Here is a 21,928-nt window from a genome sequence, read left to right on the forward strand (position 1 = left end):
GTGAGGGTCCATGTCACTTGAGGGGAAGTCTTCAGCCCATCAGCATGAGCTGCATCACTGCTCACCTCTACAACACACACCTCCTCTTGCTAATGAAGGATCTCATTAGCTCACAAGACTTTCAGAGAGAGACGGGGGCTTTGGAAAAGCTGTCTGTCCCAGCTGTTCTTCCCTTGCCGTTGCAGACTCATAGTCTTTATTTATGGGTTCCTGGAGGCTGCAGAACCAACTAAACTTATCATTGTGAGTGATTTCTTTCCTGCAGCTCTTCTTAGCAGCATGTAAAAGCTGCTGTGCATCAGTTTCCTATAGGTCACAGAAATTCCTACAGGTTTCGCAGCAGATGGCAGCTGAATGAAAGCATCTTGGTAAAGAAATTCATCCCCAGTCCCTGGCCACAGAACCGCTCCTGCTCAAATGTGTTTCTGGAGCCTGGCTGGGGGAAGGGAAAAGAAGATACTATGTTCCCACAGGCCTTGCCCTGTACAAGATATTCTGCCCCTTTGTGGAACAGATGTTTAGTTTGCGGTTTTAAGCTCAGTAAAGGGATGAAACAAAGGAATGAGCCAGTGTGCAGTCCCAGGAGGTAGGTTTGGGAAAAGTCCTTCTCAGGAGAAAAGCTACCTTATTCAGGACTCCCTGTTCCTATCAAAAAAACCCAAAGAAAGAAGCAAAACTTTCATAACAGCTTCCCAGGTCCTCTTTTTCTTCTTTTATGCTAAGGAATCATTCCCAAAGAAAAGAGAAATCATGTTCAGATTCTTCGCCTCTTTTCTATACTTCTTTCCATGACAGCATCATTCCCAAGCCACCCTTTCCAAGGAGCACGCTTACTTCTATGTTATGCTCTTCCCTACTTATAGAAGTGACCAAAACCATTAAGGCTGAGTCTCTCCAGAGTCCATCTGCCAAAGCATAAAACTCCTTTGAACGTTTTTTTTTCCCCTCTGGGGACTGAGGCAAAGCTGCAAGAGCTCACTACCAAAGATTCAGGCATATGTCAGGTCCTATCGGGCTCTACTTTCCAAACCAAACTGAAAGAGATATTAGAAGCCCCTTGGAGCATCTCAGGGAAAAGGTCTACATGTCCTCCTCCACACTTTGTAACCAGCTGCTCTCCTCCGCTCTCCATAGCAGCTTTACCTGCCTCTCCTCCATCATCATAATTACAGTCTCTGTCTGCATCAAGATGCACAGGAGCAGCTTTCCATCGCAATGACTAATGGTTGTGGATGCAAGCTGGGAAGGAGGGGCTTCCCCACTCCAGAGATGAAAGGAACCACCTCAGAAAAGCAGGCTCTCCCCACACTTCCCAAGGAGACAGGGTTTTTCTCTCTCACGTTTCTGAGTGCATTTAGCACCAGAACAGCACGCTAAAACACATTGGCTATGCATTTGTAAAATACATGGAACTAAAGCACGTGAAGAGGAAATAATTTACTATTCTTTAACTGTCTTCCTAATTTTAAATTCATTTTGTCAAATCACATTGCAGAGAATACCTTCCTCTTTTCAATACCTCATATTTCTTCTTCACAGTTCATTATACACACTCCCTTAATCAAATATGCTCCACCTTGGAAGTAATTATCAGATACTCCCCAAGGGCTAAGATGCTGAATATATTACGGGTCTCCACTGCGGTAGGAAAGCAAGCGAGATAGAGAGAGAACTCAGATGAGATTAATACTCTTGGCTACGCTGATACCAAGTTAACTTCTAACCCTGGAGGGAGTGGTCTTTCCAAAGAAACATGGGGCTGCGTGAAGGGGCTAGCACCTCAACGAAACAGAGATTTTATTCTCCCCCAACTCCTCTGCTTGCTAGCATAGGACTGTCAGTGGGGCAGCAGAAGAGATGTTCATGGGCATGTCAGCACAGCAAATGAAACCCTCCCAGCTCCAGTGGGGCTGCAAGAGCCACAGGACATTGCTCCTGCCTGACCAAGCTGGTGAGAGCAATGTCTTGCTCCTGCTCCTGAAGTGGGTTCCCTCCAAGATTGGGACTGCTCACTGCTAGCCTGGGCTATGCCAGCATCAGGTCACCTCTGGGACTGGATGTGCAGGAGGGTCTCAGTCCTGAATACATGACTGTCCTCATGTGGCACCCTTGAAATGTTGAGCAACCATCAATAGCCAACTCTTCTCTGTGTGCCTGGGCGTGTGTGGAATATGAGCTGCAAGAAATGCTGTTGAGAAAGCTCACTATTAATTATGCTCCACAGTCCTGTTTTAATTAGAAGACAAACTGTTGTGGGAATACAAGCCTAAATTCAGACCTCAGGCCTTTTCATTAATAATTTTCCCTGTACATGTCAAAATATTGCAATCAGTTCACTCTTTTTCTTTTTTCTCTTTTGTCTCCCTTTGGGTTCAAGCAATAAGGACAGTTTGATGGTGAACTCTTCTCTTCCAGCACTACCACCAAAACAAACTGGATCCTGGCATCCTCTGCTCTTCCCAGGGAGCACCCTCCTTCCTCCATGCACAGTCGGGTCAAGGATAGCTGGCTGCAGTGAGGGAGTTTCTCAAGGCATGTAACGGGTGGAACATGCCATGACCAGGTCTTGGTCCCATGGGCAGTTCTCCCCATTTCATTAGGTTGCACTTGCAGGAAAGAAGAAGACCCTAAAGCCTGCAGTGTGCTTGAGTGGTGCAAAGGCATTGACCCCCTCCAAGGCTGCATTACCAGTTGGTTTCTAAAAGCCCAAACACACGTGAGAAACAATCCCTGTCTACCACCCACACTGAGCTCCCCTGGCCTGTGAGAAGATGATGAGGTGCACTCTTGCCCAGAGAGGCAGCTAGGATGCTTGCTTGTGTTCTTGCTATTTAGGAAAATCCCACTTTTGCCCAGATTGGGGGCAAGGGTGGGACACATCTGCTGCAGCTGCAGGAGAAGAGCCATCCCAGCCAGTGGCACCTACCATATCTGTGTCCGAGACAGGGCCGAAACTCGTCACGTAAATGTCTGTCTTGACTTCAGTTACGCTGTCTGGGACAAAAAAAAAAAAAAAAAAAAAAAAAAAAGGAAAAAAAAGCAATTAGAGAACTGAATTTGCTTGTACAAAGAAAGGGTTTGGGTTTTGTTATGTGGTGGTTTTCCCCGCCAGGCGCCTCCCTAGTGAGCCCTCAGCAAGTGAGCATCATGCTCTCTGCTGTGCCCTGAACAATGGCTGATTTTATCACTTGTAATTGGGCAAATTCATCTCTGATGTAGCTCTGCTGCTTTCCACACTTACATCGAGGATGAATATGTCCCACGCAGCCAGACAATGCGTATTTACAAAATGTATGTGACTACATGATACATAACATGGTATAGATCTGCACGTTTTCAATAGAGAGGTAAGCCTTGATGCTTTGAAACTCCTTTTAATCTGAAATGCCTTTGTGTCTCCCAGCCTGATAAACAGCCTAACAATGTTCCACCAGTTTTAGGAAACCCTGGGTTTGTTACAGCTTCAGGCTTATATGTATGTAAAAGGAACCAATATTCTGATTGCCTTTTACTGCCATCGAGCTTGCTGTTCTCCTAAGTGCCTTGCTCCTGGCGAGTAGCTGCTCTTGCAAAACTGCTGCTCGCCTGCATCACACGCTCCCCTGCATCCCAGGCTGCGCCACCCTCGTGGGTGCTGAACAGCAGCCTCACTGCCCCAGCCAAACCACACACACACACAGTTCCTACGCTGAGCGCTAAAACCCAGGGACAATCAAAATCACTCACCTTCAGGTAAAGATAAACCGAACTGCTTTGCAGAACACAGCCACCAGCACATGCTGAGCAGCACATACAGCTGTCATTCCTGCCTTCATTACAATTTCGGCATGTTTCCTAATTGAAATCTCTGTTGCTGTCCCATTTCACATGGAAATCAAGGCACAGTGATTTGCCAGATTCATCGTCCTATGCTCTGCCCACTGGGTTGTAGTGAAAAAATGATGGATGTGGTGTCTTGAGTTTAGCCCTATGTTACTATAAATCACCACTGCTTTAGGGATAGATCATGCCGTTGTGCTCCTTTTGTATGGCATAAGCTAGCTCTGAGCTGCTTTCCCAATGAAAGAACTAATTTAGAGCCCCAAAGACTTCATGTTTTATGCACAGTACTCTATTTTGGCCACTGCAGCAGCTTTGCAAGTAGCCTGGATAGCCCATTGCTCAACTCAGTTATGGAAATCCTTCTGACCCTTGATGGTTATTTTGCAGCACTATGAAGCTTAGTTTTGTGCTTGCAGTTTCGTATCCAAAAATAAGATAATGCATTCTGGCAGGGTTTTCTCCTTAATGGCTAAAACATACATATACGTATCTTTAGTTACTATGCTGGAAAGTTTCTGACGCAGCCTGTGGCTGATATTATTGTGCTATATAAGTAACCCTTGATCTTGTCTTGATGAGATAAAAAGAAGGTTAAAGAGAAATATGTATGCGGTACACTTTCTGAAACAGCCGGAAGCCAACAAGACGTCACCCTGAACAAAATGAGTTACTTCTGTAAGACTTAAATACTCGGGGTATTCTCTGTCTCCTTCCAAACAAGTGCCCAAATGAGATACACAGCAGAGAAGAACATTTAGTGAAGTGAGGCTCTTTCGGCTAACACGTGCAGTGAAAGAAAGCTAATTATGTTTTAGACAAAACACAAACTCTCTCTCTCTCCCCTCCCCTCCTCCCTTCTTGGCATTCAGTTTGCCCAAGATAATAATGTACTGCCATGGTTATCAGAGCAGGGTCCAGGGCTGCCCATGGCCAGTGAAGCCAGTCCTTGTGAGGTGCAAAATGAATTGTTCCCTGCACCTGAAGGGGCAGAGGGACAGGGGTCCATGAAAGGACCCGTACTTTACAATGTGGTCCTCAGGGTCCAAGCATGAGGGAAGGGTATAGGAAGTGATGGAGAGGTAAAAAGGCAGAACTAGTTTTGGACACCTTTTAATACGATCCTGCTGTCTCTACATCAGCCTTTATGTTCTTATCATGCTGTAACCTGGCTGTCACAGAGCTCCAGAGACCCCTTCCCGCCCCTTCAATCTACTGGCAAATCCAATCAAAGATAATTGCATTAATAAACGCCATTAATTTATTAATATTATTAATTAATATTACTAATTAATTACCACCTGGGTCTGAAGAGGATCCCCCATTTGCAGACTGCAGACATAGCCCTTGGGCCAGGCCGTGCCAACCTGCTGAACTCGGTGAGACCCCCTCGTGCCCGCAAGGCAGTGCCTGGTGCAGGAACGAGCTGGGGGGACTGGCACAGTTGCTGGCTTATCAATGTGCCCCAGCACTTAGAAAAACGGGCTCCCTGCATCTTTCACGGCAAAAGCCATACTGAACTTTCCCTGTTAATATGTGCTCCTAAGGGCAAGATTTGGCTGGGATCTGGAGGGGTTTCTGAAATTAAATCATCACTACGCAAGCAGGGATTTCAGCAGAGCTGGGAAATCCAGAGATAAGTAAAACACCAGCAGAACAGAGTAAGCTCCAGCCTCAGAGATTCGCTTCCTTTGTGATCCTACAGCCCATGAACATCTGCACTGCTTGCAGCTCTGCCTGAGCCCATCAGCTCTGTGATGGTGAAACCTTCTCCTCCTGAGAAATGAGGAGCTACTCAGCCAGCCTTCCTGCTCCTTACCCTCACACTTACCCACCCTGAGCCTGAACAAGAAGAAACTGCATCTACTTGTGCAGCAAGAGAAAGCTGAGAGAGGAGCATCTCCTGCCTCCACTCAGACATGTCAGGGAAATCCTTATCTCCTTCTCAATCCACAGATACACTCACACTGCAGCTTGACTGTTTTGCCTAGTTCTCACCAAAGATTTAATAATTAAGGACCGTATTGTTGAGTGTTAGGCACTTTTCCTAGACCTGTTGCAGAACATTAAATGGCATTTTTCCTTTCCTAGCATCATCCTTTCCTGTGACTCGAAGTTTTTTTACATGCACAGGTGAATTGAGTTGAGCTTTCAAGCCTGCTGGGGTAGTAGGTGGATACTCTGCCAGTCCTATTTTATAACTGGGGAAACTGAAAAGGAGAGACTTGCTTAAGGTAGGAAGCCAGAATGGAGCAAGGACCAGAGCCCCAGGAATGATGCAGGCTCGGTGGAGGGCTTGGCGTTGCTCTTGGCAAGCTGCACAGGCACCCTCTGGCCAGGTTGCTGAGTCTCACTGTGCCCCAAGCTGCTGCCACATGGTGACCCGGGAAGCAAAGAAAGACACTGAAGCACTCAGGAAACCAGAAGAGCAAGAGATTTTCAGGTTCAGCGTTTGAACATGAGCAGAATTTAGAGACCCAAGAGGCATGCCACGTTCTCAAGCCATTTGTTTGAGGCTGATTCCAGTGTCTGGGGGCTTTTCCCATTTATAGGCTCAGCTGATTTCCAAGCTTCAGCACAACTGTATTTCTGAAACTATCTAGAGCAAGTGTGTAAGCAGGCAGAAGGTGCTGCAGGTCAATCTGTATGCTCTCCATTCTTCCACAGCATACAAAACCCCTTCCCTGCCTCCGGCAACACTGGCTTGCTCCTGCCTGCAGAAATCCCCCACAGCTGGGCAGATCTGCAATGCAAATGCAAAACAAAAGCTGTAACATCCCTTCCCACAGTGTTACCATGGCACTCCCCACACCTGCCTGCTCTTTAAAAGCTACCCCTCTCCTCCAAGAATTTGCTACGCCAGATCTAGCTGCTTGTGCAGGTGATAAACATCCTTATTAGCTCCGTGTGGAGGGCCGGATCCTGCGGCCCCCAGCCCTACACCAGCAGGGTCGGTTGCTTCCCTAGTGCATGAAGAAGGTGTAACGCAGCAGCAGCTGCTGCTGAGGTGCTTCAGGGTTTCCATCTCACCCGCCTGACCCTGTCCCCCCCCACCCCGAGTCCCCATGTCCCATCCTCCTGGCCCTGGCTCAAGGCAGATGCTTCCCACTTCCCACAATCTCCCTTTTAAGTGCTCGTGACTCCCCGGGCCCGTGAAGAGATAGCTATTATTTACAAAATGACGGAGTGCTATTTTTACTTGCCGCTTGGAAGCACCAGGAGCAGTAGCGGAGCTGGAATACAAATTATGCCGCCTCTCCCCTTGCTGGCTGTAGATTGTAGGGCTGCCTCTACAACTGATTACGGGAGGCGGGGGGCATGAGGGGCTGAGGAGGCTCTTATTAAACATCCCGCTGCACTCATCAAGTGCTGTTTATTTAGGAATCTCAGCTGTAATATAATCGACTCGGCCGGTTGTGTTTCAGCTCTTGAGGTTTGTGGCTGTGCTGAACACAGTCACGTTTCCCAGGCGGGGTTTCCCAGAGGCTATGCCGCAAGCGAGCAGAAATGATGTGCCTGCATCTGAACACTGGAGGCTCCCAAACAATGTGCGCTATTAAAACAGGGGCGAAGCCACTGCGGCTTCGTGCAGGAGATTCCTGGCTGCTGCGCTGACTGACGTCAGGGAGGCTGCACATCCTTATGTCGGAGATAAGCTGGATGAGGGAGGGGATGGGGACCTCCTTGAGGCTGTGCTCAGAGTAGCGGTGCTCCAGCCCTGCCCCAGGGTTGTACTGGGACCTAAGGGAGCTCTGAGGTGACAGGTCTGTCTACTGGTATTCTGTGCACGATGGCATGGCTGAGACTAGAAAGGAGGACAGTGGTGTTCAGGCTTTTCTACACCCAGGGGTACAAACCCTCAACCTGCTCCAGGCCAGTGCCTGGAGGTAGCTGTTCCTGCACCAGGCTCCCTATGAACTGCTCTGGACTCCAGCCAGCCCAATATCCCATCTCCAACCATAGTCACAACCTAAAAAGTGCATTAACAAGCTGGTAACGTCCCTTAACGCTTTCTTAGATTGCAATTGCATTTAGCCTCAGCTCAAGAGCTTCTCAGCTTGATGACATCCCCTTATTGAGTGATCATCTTTCAAGGACCTGCCCAGTGGCACCTCAAATGCACAAAATCCTTTGGGAAGGACTCCTACCAGCCTGCAGAGAGGGCAGTGTCACCATAAGGAGAGAGGGGATGCTGTGTAGCTCTTTTCCACGTCACATAACCCAAAGCGAGCACACCGGACAGGATGGTGCTTTACAGCTAACCCAGCATCCCTAGGAATGGAAACACAAGTAGTTTGTTTGTACTACCAACATCTACACCATGCCTTCTTCCAAATCCTTGCCATGCTAATTAATAAGCGGCAGAAGGTAATTTTTGTAGCTGCACACAAAAGCTTTTTGGATATGCCATTCTTTGTTTTCTCACCCGGTCAGTGGGGAGGATTTAATTTTCCTTCCCAGTTTAGCTTCTGGAACAAAAGAGGCTTTCATGACGTTTGCTACAAGCCCCACAAGCCTCCTGTAGCTGAGCTGCACCACAGCTCAAGGCAGCCCTTGCCTTCGGAGGATGCACGCTGCAGCCCCCAGCCAGAAACTCCACCCTCGGTTTCCTCCTCTCACTCTGACAGCTTCAGTCCCATTGCACCAAGGCTGCTGCCTTTGCCAGTTCCTACCTTGGTATTTCAGATGGCCTTTTAACCTGTGGTGCTGCCTTGTTTTGGGAAGCAAGAGCTGAGTCGTGCCTTCTTTCGTGTGAGAAGAGAGGCACTGAAGAAAGAAGGGTACATCTTTGAATTACTGTGGCACAGGCTACCCTCTTTGTGACTTTGCCCTTGGGACTGCCATTCCAGTACTGGGAGACGACAGGGAGGCACAAGCAGAGGGGTAGATGCCTGAGGGGAGAAGGTAACCATGCCTCTCCCCACAACCTCCCTTGCCAGAGCTGCAGAAATGGAGACACAACATCTACATCACCTACCACGCACAAGAAACCTGTGAAATAGCCTTCACTGCTTCTCTGTTGCTGTGGGGCCAGCAAGACTCTCCCACATACATTAAGGATGCTTTTCTTGCAATTTTTTTGCTAGGGAGCTCAGGAATAACGGCACAGAAGGAAACATTTCAGTGAACATCACTGCAGTGCTATTAATGCCTCCTAGGCTTGTCCAGCCCAGCCAGAGGAAAAAGCTGACTCCAAGGACATAGACTGACAGAGCTCCTGCCACCCAAAGCGGCATGTGCTACTGTTAATGTCAGGACCACAAACATCCCTGCTGCACTTGGAATGCTTTCACACCAAGTATCCTGGGAGCAGAGGCTGAGTGTGGGTCACGAGGGGAAGGCTGGGGAACAGAGGTGGCAAAAACCGAGACGGTATTGGCATTTGCTCCAGTATCTGCAAAAGCAAGAGCAGAGCTGGAGTGCAGAGAGATCTGGGCAGCTCTCAGTGCTGCCCCTTTTCTCTCTTCAATTGGTTTTGACTTGGGTATCTTATACAACACACATAGAGAGGTCACAGTCAACCTCTTCAAACTTCCAGTCCCAAAGTAAAAATACATATTTTTCAGATGCTGCTTGGCTGTTTTAGTGCCTCAGCATCCTTGAATATAAAATTACTTGTACAGAAGCAAAAGCCAAGTCCCGTATTGCAGACATTCACCCAGGTTTGACAAGTTCAGCCTGGGCATCTTTCCCAAGAGTGGACGGCAGCGTGCACATGTTGTTAGAAGAATAATAAGCTAGAACATATATAGGTATCTCAGTCCTGTCAGCAGTCTTTCTTACATAGGAATAAATTGTAACTGCCTCCATATATAGAATTATATAGAATTGGAATGGTTGAAATCAGCAAGAAGAAAAGGCTTTCGGTAGCTCACCACACAGCCTACAGAAGTCAGTGCCGAACGGCAGTGATCACAGCCAAGAGTGTCACCAGGAGGGCTGGCAGCTGGCCCAGTCCTTCGCAGGCCAGACAGAGTTACCAGCAGCATCAGGTTTAATTTCCTGAACTACCTAAACCACCAAAACATCTCTGGGAAAACTCACTTGGGCAGAAGCTTCAAGACACAACGGAGACCCCTTTGGCCCCATTTTGTCTATGGAGGGAAGGTGTATCCCAGAGGTAGGTCAGCCTACCCAGACCTGACAGCATCCAATAGCATCTGCCTCTCTCTAGTGACCACAGAGATGAAGATGACCAGGGTCCCATGGATGAAGTCTGGCTTTAGCCCCATGCTCCTACCTGGGACAACATGGTTAAAGATGGTGGGATGTTCTTCTACTGCAAAGTAGGGTCAGCCAAGGACTGAACAATGGGAAATTTGTACTCCACAGAATAAACTACACAGTAAGGAAAGAAACAATATAAACGTCTGAAACAAATGTCTTATCTCGGCAGAAGCAGGGGTGAGTAAAAGCCTGCAGGGGATTGCCAATGAGACCTTTGGATCAGATCCTTATCTAGGTCTGTCTATGTGTCATGAACAATTTGTCTAATGCAGTTTTGTTCAGCTGTTTGCTTGCTTCCAGAAGTGGTTGCCCTGTCTCACTCGTAAAGCTGAAATAACTCAGGCTGTGTAACAGATCTGACCCCCTCCGTTACACTCCTGGTGGCTTCTGCAGAGTTATGATCAAAAAGGCACCACATTTACACAGGAGACAAGGCTATCTGCTGCTCTCCATGAAAGCATCAAGCCTGTCCCTCTCATGCCAAGGCATCCTCTCACAGGGGCTGGCTTATCACCCACCGATTGATTCTACACGAATCCCCTGGGACTGCCAATATTTGCTGTACAGCCAGTTCCCAAGTTGCTGGTCTGTGAGCCATGGTTATTAATCACTACCTTCTCTCTGGTGTGATGGCACATCAGTGTCTACAATTGCATGTCCTCCATCCAGACTAGACAGAAGTCATCAAATCTGTAAACACAGATACATGTGTGATATCACTTCCAGCTGTGCTCGCTCTCTCTCCCCTCAACTTGGATATTTCTGCACAGGGGGAGCAAGAAGTTAAAAAGAATTTCAGGGATGCTCCCAAGAGACAGCCAGCAACAAACCCACTCACATATAATGAGAGAGATTACCATGGACTATAATTACATGTGCTTAATTTTTCAGCTCAGATGAAGTGAGACGATGCCTGTCAAACCCCTCAAAGAGACAGCCTGCTGCCCTATGTCTCTTAGCAGGGCCATGGGAGAGCTGATGCAATGAAGAGATTTATTCCCTGTCTCACACAGCATGCCAATACACAGCTTTCTAACACGGCCGCACCCAGTGTCCTCTGCAGGAGCTAGATGCAGGACCATGAAGTGACCCAGTTACAACTTGAGCATGCCTTTGTCTAGGATTTACAGCACGCTGTAATGCCTAGATGGATGTCTAATTCCTAGGCGATCCCCGGGGAACAAGCCACCCAGGGCACAAACTCCTTGGGTTACGTAGGGAAGATCAGCTCCGTTCTTAGAAGAGAAATCCCTAAGCAGTCTCCAAATGTGTTATACAATTGCTTGTGGCTCTGATCGAGGTCTGAGCTCTCTCCATGCCTATGTAACGCGTTGGCTACGGAGTTTGGATCAAGGCACAACTACTGGTGAAGGCTGAGGAGTCAGACACACCTCGTTCCTCCTTGCTTCCAAAATGAGCAGGATGCCGTCTCAGCACAGCGCTGAGAGGCACACAGGGCATCTGCTTGCCCCTTTTGGGTGAGAAAGTGCACTCCTTCCCTAGCACTTCCACGTGAATAACAGCACAGGGTAGCCCAGTTTTCCAGTCTGAATGCCCCGCACAGAGCATGCTACGCTGTCCCTCTGTCTCAACATGTGATGGATAAGGGCATACCTGGCACGGTGGGTAAGTCAGCGTGTTGCTGTAGAAGGTGCTATAGGGATTTCACACCCTCCCATGCTAGAGAAAGGCATTTTCTCACATTTAGCAAGAGTGAGGGATGCAGGTTAGAGCTCTATCCAGCAGAACAGCCTAGGAGAGATGCTGCTTTACTAGTGGTGGAGCCAATAAGCCCTGCTTTCCCACAAATCAGCTTTTCCAGCCTGTTTTCCTGATGCTTAACACTAGTTGATCCCACCCAGTTACCTCTCTCTGCTTTGGGTCTTTTTCCACACAGCTGCATAATTCCACAAATCTTGCAGGGACTTAAAATCTCTAAGATATCTACCTTTCTGTCAGGTTTTGTTCAGATCAGCCAACAGGCTCAAAAGCTTTTAGAAGACAAAAGGCAGAAAGAATTATGTGATAAGCCTTTCTCCATTAGGAGCCCAGGCAAAAAAATACCACACGACTCAACAGAACTATGCATTTGGCTCATACAGTTTAACTCAGCTTTCCCCCATTGCCCTGGGCAGGCACGCTCATGCATGTATTCTTATTACTGCACTAGGTGACGTAAAATACACATCCAGAGGTTAGAATTAGGATGTGGTGCAAATTATTGACAAAGTCCAGGCAGAACAGAAGAGAGAGAGAGTCAGAAGCAGCAACTGCTGGAGAATGTGCAGTCATGGAGGCTTTACACACACCCCTCATTCTCACACATCCAGACTACAAACAGAGACTACAAATTAGTTGTGCTATTTTTGCTACAGACAGAAAAGATGGAATGAACAAAGCTACTGTAGTTACTATTTTAAGGACTCAGGACACCCTCAGATGTGATGAAGACAGAGGAGGAATGTGTATGTATAAGCATGCTTTTAGAGGTTCTACAGTGCCTGTGGTAATGGAATACAGATGATACATAAACGTGTTTGTTAAGGTGTCCCTGCATGGTAGGGGGCTTGGAACTAGATGACATTTAAGGTCTTTTCCAACCCAAACCGTTCTATGATTCTATGAAAATGTGTGAATATAAATCAGCATGCATAATTTAACATATTCAGTATTAAAGTCTGTCCTTGATGGCTAAGCCAGAGGCACTCGGGGAAGGGAATCCCTGGCGGTCCCAGTGGATGGGGAAGAGCATTCAGTGAATGCTATGTTGCTGGCTCGCACACGTGGATGTGGCCCTAATGAAACCAAAGCCAGCAGAATCTTGCTGGCCACAGCCCTGCAGGGTGCCTGCGTGGCTGTATGCACTGGAGGGAGCAAAGAGATGCAGGCAAAACCACCAGGCTGGTACTTCAGCGTTAGGCAAACATCTCCGTGTTACCTGCCAAACACCTGTGTTCTGTTCTGGCCCTGCCTTCCTGACCTCATGTTCAGTTAATCTCCCTATTTAGGGGTCAGTGATGATCTTGTTGACCACTTCAAGGGATCTTGGTGAACAGCACCCTCAGGGAAAGACTGCAGCAGGTCCTGCGCCTCAGTACTGTGGCTGAAGCTGCAGAGACACAGGAGGGATAAAGCACCAGAACAAAGCAGACACGAGGCTGGTGCCTTTGCTGTATCCCTTCACACATGCATAACTCAGCTGGGAGAGTCAGTCATTAGACCAGGCTTATCCAGAAGCTGCGTGGACATGGTAAACCTCTGAAGCTTCTCCATCAGGGAGCTTCCAGACTGGCCCGCACAGGTTATCGGGTTATCACTTACTTTCTTTCCTAAAAACATTGAACCTTTGGTTAACTGATTCTCAGCAGGTCTTTAACAGAGTTCATCACCTCCCATCAGGTCACTGGCATGCTTGAAGAGGAATTGCAAAAACTTCAGATCAGTGCCAGTAAAATCCTTAGCATTTGTAAAGCAATTACTGAGCTCTGCAATTCATCAGAGCTCAAGGCAGATCCCCAGGAAAAAGATAAGCACAAGGGTGCAATACAAAACTGCTACTGCTAACCTGATAATCATTGATACATAGAAAACAACTGGAAAGACTGGAAAGCCAGAAAGCAAGCAGGGAAATGTAAGAAAACTCAAATGAAAGACACACTACATTGCATTAATTTTGTGTCATTGCAGAGGGAGAAATAATAAACAAGACATCTCAATCAAGTGCGTGATGTTTGCAGACCGAGCTCTGAGCTTCAATCCCACCATCGGTGCTAATCTGCACTATGGCACTGAGCACGCAATGCAGTTCTGCTGTGCCTAGGTTTCCCGGTCTGCCTTTTAGGCTCAGTGCAGCCTCCAGCTATATCTTCTTCCAGGTTGCTCTGCAAGCTGAGGATTGCCAGACCGCATGATGGACTGTAGTGCGCAAAAAAAAGAAAAAGAAAGTGGCTCCTGGGGCTTGCTGTATAGCTGAGAGGAAGAGTCCATTTAATTCTCCAGCCTGTCCCCTGAGGCCAATGCCAGGTACTAGGACGAAAATACAAGAAAACCATAGCAGGGAGCAACACAGTAATTTGCACTCTGGTTCGCTTATCTGTTAGCTCCTGGCTGGCATTTCCTTCAGTGGGAGAACTTAATCAGCTCCTGCGACAGTGTGCCTCCAGTGACGCTTCTGGCATCCTTCACCACCACCCCCAGGGCAACACAGACAAACGCCTTCCCTTCCACATCCATGCACCCCAAGTGGTCTTTGCTTGTGTGGCTGCTGAGCTGTGCACAGAGCCAAGGTCTCCACCGAGTTGTCTCTCCCTCATCACACACAGGTCACCGGGCTGCACGACCGCTGCTCATTTACTTTTCAGCAATACCAAGGCATTGTACGAATGAAATTGTTTAATTCACATTGCCTTGCACTGGTCAATTTAACATTTCCTCTGATGCTGGAGTCCTCTCTTACGGCAGGGCAAGCTCTCCTCACCGCCTGGGCTCACCTAGCTCCCCATGTTACCTCTGCACATGCTGCTGCCAACACATCAAGAAATCTATTAGACAGCATAGACTGCAAGTCCACCTTTGCTGCATGGAAATAACTCCTGCGTTTGCTATCCCAGACTTGCAAGGATAAACGGAGTGTCCAAAGTGCAAGATAAATCCTTGGACACGCACTGTGCCCTTCCACCACATCTACTCTCACCCAGCTTCCCCATGCCTCTCAGGGAAGTACGTGGCCAGCAAACACAGGGGCAGCAAACCCCAGGAGCGGTGGGGTGGTCCACGTGGCAAGACAGGCTTATTTGTGTGCTCAGGCTGTTGTTTTATCTCCAGGTGAGCAAAATGCTTTTAGAGGAAATTCCATTATGGCTTTAAATCTTCCCACCTCCCCAGCACTGTTCAGACACCAGCATTGTCTGTCCCACGGACAGGAAGGGTTTTTATCACAGTTACTGACAAAAACTGGGCAACAAATAATCGAATTTCAGTTCTGTCCACTACATGACTCATGATATGCTGCATAATACTCCGATACTCCCATCAGAGACAAGCAGAGGGCAGATGCCTCCAGATGTAATTTTTAATTTCCTTTGCTGGGGAGAATGTTTTCTTGTTTTAGCAACATGCTTTCGAAGCGTTCCAGTTCCCATGGCAACCCTCTGCTTCCACTGGAGATGGCATTTTTCATGCCATCCCTTCAGCATTAGATATCTCCCAGCCAAAGTTTTGAAGAAATGTCTCTCTTAAATATATATTTATTAGAGACAGTGGCTGCAAGTGTGCTTTACTGACACGTTTCTTAAGCGACTCACAGCCTACAGAGGAGAAAGCTGTCTCCAGAAATATGCTGGCTGCCAATCTGCCTTTTCTCAGCTTCTGTTTTCAGCCAGAACTCTCCTCTTTTTCTGCCACATACATATTAGCCAGCACCTGCTCCCTTTTTTTTTTCTATTATTCCTTTCTGTTCCCAGCACTCCCCAATGCCCAGTCTCAGCCCAGCTCCCTGGTAATGCAAGCGCAGCACGGGAGTGCCCAAGCAATTCAGCACATGCTGGAGTATCTGCACCCACTCCCTGCCTGCTGGCATGGGCGCTGCCCGGGGTCCCCCTCTTCTCCTGCAGGCAGAGCGCCATCATGGGCATCATTATACATTTGCATGCAGAGAAAAACCCAAAATACTGCAAAATAGAGACTACTACAAGAGCCTCTCAGCCTTGGAGGGCAGCATCAGGAACATCTGCCCTGTTGCTGCCCAGGGCTGCTCTGCCCGTGCCATCTGGCCGTAGCCTGCTGGGCACCGTGTGCCCTCTGGGAATGGGTGAGCACAGCAGCGCACTGATCCTGCTCTCCAGTGCAGGACCCTAGCCCGGGGCTCCTGCATTAGCTGGGGGAAGGATTCATGCCCCTGGTCTTGGTTACATGGTGCCACTCAGGCACCCCCATTGCAGCAGTACACAGTGTTGCAGTACCTCTCTGGGCTCCATAGGTGTGGAGCCGAGGGATGATGAGATCAACACACCTCCCTGCCCAACACGTCGCCTTCCCTGCTGCACCAAGGCACGCCACCCGCCTCTGTTCCCGCACAGTCCTCACTTAACCATCACACCCGAAAAACCTACGCCTCTGGCTCAGAACCCCCCTGCAGAGAAAGTGATGCAACATCCCACCCACAGCAGCTTCCAAACATTTTTTGCAAGATCCCTGGGGACAGTTTCTATTCCCGGCTGTGCAGGCAGCCCCCAGCCCTGCTGCCTTCCCAGGGCAGGGAGCCCCCCTCACGCCACAGGGATTTCCAGGCTCCCCGGCTCAGCGGGGCCCCAGGACTGCAGTGCCTGCAACCCTCACTTGCACCACGCTCAGCATCTCCCACCCAAGCTCCTGGCAGCTCATCGGAAAGAGGCGGTGCCAGCCCTGGCAGGGGGTCACGACGGGAAACCGTGCTGGAGCCCTTTAATAGAGCTGTAACATTACAGCTTCAAATTGTGTTCCTTCAGGAGACAAATCCTAGCAGGTAAATTGGTAGGAGCTGAGTGGATCCGGAGGCTGATGGAGCTAATCCCAGGAATGCTTAAATGCAAAGGCCCAGGGAGCCTCAGTCAAACTTGACATGATTGCTGAAGCTCACTGCTGTGCTTAATTCTCAGGTGCTGCCTGCTCGGAGGGGTGTGAAAAGCAGAGGAAAAGGCAGAGCACTGGGACTGAAAGCCACACACCAGCTTTAAGGTCAGGACATCAGCCCTCAGCAAAACCATGCACCAGCCAAACAGCAGCAAGACAGCAGTTCCTGTCCACCTCATTGTGGAAACCACATGGGGAAACATCACAGTTGTCCCTCAGAAGTTTAAAAACATTTTCCTAGCCCAGCCTCCAGCAGGGGGACACAGGCTCAGCGGACACTTCTTGCTGACTCCAGACTTCACATTAATTGTGCTGTCCCACCAGCCATTAATCAAATGTCTTCCACTGGCATTTTTATTGAAAATCAATTTAATAAAGTAGGTGGGAGTCCACATGCTTCCATAACATTAGATAAATATTCATGGGGGCTTGTGCTGCTTTAGCTAAATGAGTTTTTTAAATTTAACTGGTGCAATTCCCTTGTTCCTTAATATATAGCTTGGCTTGCCTGTGTTCAGGAGTAGAGACGAGGTGGGACTCAGCCCTGAGCTGACTTGCTCTCAGGCACAACAGAGAACCATCCTTTTCTACCAAGCCAACACCTTTTGGCAAGGATATTGTCATCTGTGATTGGAAATGCCGGTCTGCTGGGGTCAGCGTCACCTGGTGCGAATCCCCAGAGCCAAGGCTGAATTCAGAGGGGCCATTTAGATCTGAAAACTCATTTCCAGCCACTAAGAGTGTGGCCACCATTTCTGCCTCCGTGGGTGTGCCATTTGATTTCAGCTTTTCCCTCCCTGTTTAAGCAGCCATTGTGCTCCGACAGGAAAAATTAACGAAAGCCATCAGAAAACACATTTTCCCTGATGCTTACTGAAGGGGGTTGAAAGGCTTCCAGCTACCAAAATATACAATGCACCAGTGAAAGAACAGAAACACACCCACACAAAGCTTCAAAATTCATGGGGTGCACGAATCCTAGAAGAAGGGATGAACACCAAGCTCACCCCACTGAGCCAACCTCCAGCTGCAGCCCTAGCTGTGAGCATCTGCCCCGGGGAGGGCAGGTTAACCCCTCGCTCCCCGAGGAGGCTGCAGAGCAGCCTTGACAGAGGCTCCTTACTGCTGTCCTCCTGCTCAAAGGCAGTTATTAGAGTCCAGACGGAAGAAAGGAAGAATCTGACGCGTTGATCAAATTTCGTAGAAAGGCAGGATTCAGACAATCCTTATCAGTTTCTTTACAGCATCTAACAGTTTCTGTGTTAACTGGAGCAGTGAGGAGCTACAGCTTCCAATAAGCAGCAATGCAGGGCAATTCAACCACTGCCAGGACTCTTGTCATGTTATCCTAGTGATACCCTTCTCTTGAAAGGCAGTGCTTTAGAAATCAAGCACATCATCATTTTGCTTTTGTTATTAACGCAAACTGACTTGTTTTCATCGTTACAGCCTCGACCTAATTCCCCATGCACATGCTCCCTACAGCAGCTCAGATTTCTGGACAGGATTTGCTTTCCCTGTGCTTTAATGACATGAAGGTTGTGACTAGCCCTGCGGACACGCACAGATAGCCTGAGCCCAGGAATAGGGTGCAACCAGCCCGCCCTGCCCCACGTGAGAGCTACTGAGGGTTGTGTTTCTTACACCCCAGTTCCATGGTGGCAGCAGTATGAAGACAAATGGAGTCCATGAAGTGCCACCATAATAATTTTCTGCTCGTCCCCAGCAGCTACCGATGCAGCAGAGGTGGACAATGCCCACGTTCTGATGCCGCGAGATAGTCTAGTCACTCAGTTCCTCCCCAAACACAGCATTGGCTGTGGGGACAGTTCTGCAAGCCTCTGAGATTACTCATTTCTCCAATTTCCCACCTATTAAGATAGCAGTCCTGCTTCTGAGAGATCACCCTTGCCGGAGACAAACTGCCTGTCAGCAAACAGCATTAAATACAGGGTATAATATTCGACAGATAATGGCATGCTTTTAGTTTTTTCTCTCTTGCATGCAGGTCACACAACTAATGTCATCTCCAAACGCTGAAATCCTAGATGTGAAAAGGTAAAGCTTAATTGCCTTGAACAGCAACTCTTGTATTGACTCCAACATAAGGCCCATAAATATTAATACAGCTATATTTAGCCCCTTTCAATTATACATACAAAATTAAACATCTTTCTGGGAACAAATCAGTTCAGATAGGGCTTGAGTTTTTTCCTTTTCCCTTTTTAATGCATTCTGCATGAAAATAATAATAATTCTAGTAGAGCTAAGGCTCTAGAAAGAAAAGAACAGTGGATGGAGGCAGAGACTCAGATACTTCCACCTGGTTGAACTAACTTGCTCTGCAGGTATTCAGAGGCACTTGCACATTCCTAACCTCACCCCTGCCCCACCTGGTTCCCCTCTTACTGGTCAGATTCAATCCCTTTTCTGACTGGCAAACTGGGACCCACTGAAGGTGGGGGCACAGAGGGGGGGGGCACATGGGGGAACCAGCCCAGCCTGGGACCTCAGGCCCCAACATCACGTTATGGGAGGGGGATGCTGGAGGAGGGACTCCTGCCCCGTTGGAGGGGAGAGGTCCCATCTGCAGCACGGCCATGCCCACACAATGCCTTCTGCAGTTAAAGACTACCTCTTTTGTATAAAAATCACATTCACTTTCCTGATTTTCAAATTAATTATATGTTGCTTTTCCTTGCCAAAGTGGACTTAATGTTATTAACGTTACATGACAAAGAGAAGCTATCAGAAAGCTTCTCTCATAATGATGGTTAGATTGATCAGGAAAGATTTCATGCTTTTGTTCCTCATGCAAGCAAACAGGGCCCTTTTCTAGGAAAAGGCTTTTTCAAATTCTCAGGCAAGACAAGGTGCATCTCTCCAAAGGGAAGAGCTCTAATCTTTCAAGCACAAAAGCCTGTCATTCAATTCCCACGTGTGCACAGACCCTTTACAGAAAACACAACTTGTGGAAAGAAGAGTTTGCACCTTTATTTTTTGCAAGAGAGTGGCCTTAACTGGCTAAAGTGACATTCACAGCTCTCCAGGAGGCATGTCTTCGGGTGGGTAAGTAGGAATGCAGGACTGCAAAAATCTGATCTGGCCTGTATGAACACAAACTTCCTTGACAAGAATTCAGATGTGTGCAGTAAGTCTTGTGCAGATCTTCTGCCACCTTCCCCTTTGCAAATTGCTGTTGTTTAGTGGATTTTTTTAATGGTCATCAGATCCTTTCCTTGACAAAGTTTCTTGTACCAGAACTGATCCTTCAAAAAAAAAAAAAGGCACCTGAAATGACTTTTGCAATGTTGATATAGCATCTTGAATTTTCAGACACAATTTATTTCACTCCAGTTATGAATCATTTCATCCACTGATTCAGTCTGAACTTTGTCATCAATAGGATTTTCCAGCAGGTTTTGGGGGAGGGAAGAAAAATCATATGCTTTTCTCCATGCCTGTTCTCATCACTTTGGTTTGAATTATGTTCTTCCAGAAGGTAAAGTGAACGGGGTGTCCTTTTCTCACAATACAAATTGCACATTAAAAATTCTCTCTAGGCTATACTGTATGCTATATGGACAACTGCCAGTAGTCCACAAAGACTTTTTTTTTTTTAAATAAACATTAGCTGTATATCCTTCAGAGGCAGATTTTTAAAGTAAGCTACAGGTTAGTACACACAGACAAAGAAATCATTACATGAAATTCCTGCCCCACCAGACTTGCTGAGAGCTTTGCCATTTACTTCAGCGGGGTGAGAATTTCACTCTGACTTTTAACAGTATTTAGTTAAGGGACCCTGCACGGTTTAGCCTCATAGTTTTGCATCAACTCACTCCCCAAAGCCCCGTGCATCTCCCAGAGCCTCACAAACATTCCAATATTTTTATTTAATCAAACAATAAGCTTTAAATAAATGAAACAGCACTAATGAGCCAACAGGTCTGAATCAGCAGCATTAATCCCCCCACCGCAGGGGGCCTGGGTAGATATTTGATTGCTTCTTCCAGATGGAACTGGGCTGAAATTCACCACCAACATGATCAACGACTTTGCCTCATCAGACTTAATCAGGGCCTCTGTACAGGTACATGAACGGCTGCAAATGTTTTATCCTTTCACTCAACGAATAAAATAACTGCTGTTTCCTCAATATTTGACCAGTTGGTTCACCACCAGCTTCCCAGAATAAACCAATTAAAGTTGTTTTTAAACTCTACAATACCTAATAAAAAACCCCCTTATTTCACAATCCATATCAAAGACACATTATAAATCCTTTACAGAGGACTAAACGAATGGAAATTTCTAATAAACGAGTAGCAGCCATAGTCCAACAGATCAATAAAGACATCTTTGCAAGCAGTTTATAGCCATCTATAACATCATCTACTAATGTTCTTAAAACCATCTAACACATGTTTAACATGCTTAAGCATCAGTTCCCCCCTTCCAAAGTCATTATAAACAAATAGCTGATCCCATCTCCAACACACACACACCAGCTTCCCCTCAGGCAGGGATCAGCTGCTTAGCTTTTGCAGGGGTTCACTGCAGGTGTCTGATCTAGCACTGAAGCTCTGAGATGTTACTCCAGTACAAATCACCGGGGTAAAAAATTCCTCCAAATGGATTTACTTTCCTAGAAAAATTTCTCACCCTTTGGGGAAAATCTTACTTCTTGCCTACATGCATGGGTATATGGAGGGGTTAGCAGCTTGGGGCAGACTCCTCATTGGAACCACTCACAGCAAACGAAGGCATCACCTAAAAAAAGGCATACGAAGTAGTGCGAGTAACATCTTCCCATTCACAACCCCGGCAGCCTGGGGGCTTGGTTGCAGCCCCTCTGGAGAGCCCAGGAGCATGCAGCCCAGGGACAGCCTCGTCACTGGTCATCGACTTTGCCCACATGACTGCCCCCATGGAGAGTGTGGCTGGGCAGAGACCTGCCACGGTGGTCCAGTCTTTCCTGGCACTGCAGGGACACAGGCAGACGCAAGATGCCCCCGAAGGATCTGGTGCTGACCTGAAGCCCAGGTGCCATTTCACACCAAAAGCTAGGAACTCCTTTTCACAGCGGGTTTCTGACCCCTGCAGAGTGTTTGTGATATCCCTGAAGCTTTGATACAGGCTTGTTGCCCTAAGCAAATTCGTAACTTATTTAAGAGACTTTCACCCTTAGGCATAGCTGTCAAACCCGTATTCGTCACTTGCCTTCTGATGTGTGCATGCCTTTTCACACAGAGCTCCCTCCCTCTGTACA

At 47.7% G+C, this 21,928-nt stretch overlaps 1 protein-coding gene and 1 long non-coding RNA gene across 2 annotated transcripts in view; both read right to left on the reverse strand.

Moving 5' to 3' along the window:
• Window positions 1-21,928, reverse strand: part of LOC130158970 (uncharacterized) — a 165,288-nt gene that overhangs the window by 103,393 nt on the left and 39,967 nt on the right. The gene's annotated exons all lie outside the window — the stretch shown is intronic.
• The window catches only part of GABRA3 (gamma-aminobutyric acid type A receptor subunit alpha3), a 68,819-nt gene that overhangs the window by 27,754 nt on the left and 19,137 nt on the right, over window positions 1-21,928 (reverse strand). The window contains exon 4 of the mRNA XM_056360089.1: window positions 2,927-2,994. Within this exon, the coding sequence (XP_056216064.1) occupies window positions 2,927-2,994 (68 nt within the window). The remainder of the gene's footprint in view (window positions 1-2,926; window positions 2,995-21,928) is intronic.

The sequence above is a fragment of the Falco biarmicus genome, chromosome 14 (genome assembly GCF_023638135.1).
Source record: "Falco biarmicus isolate bFalBia1 chromosome 14, bFalBia1.pri, whole genome shotgun sequence".
Lineage (NCBI taxonomy): Eukaryota > Metazoa > Chordata > Aves > Falconiformes > Falconidae > Falco > Falco biarmicus.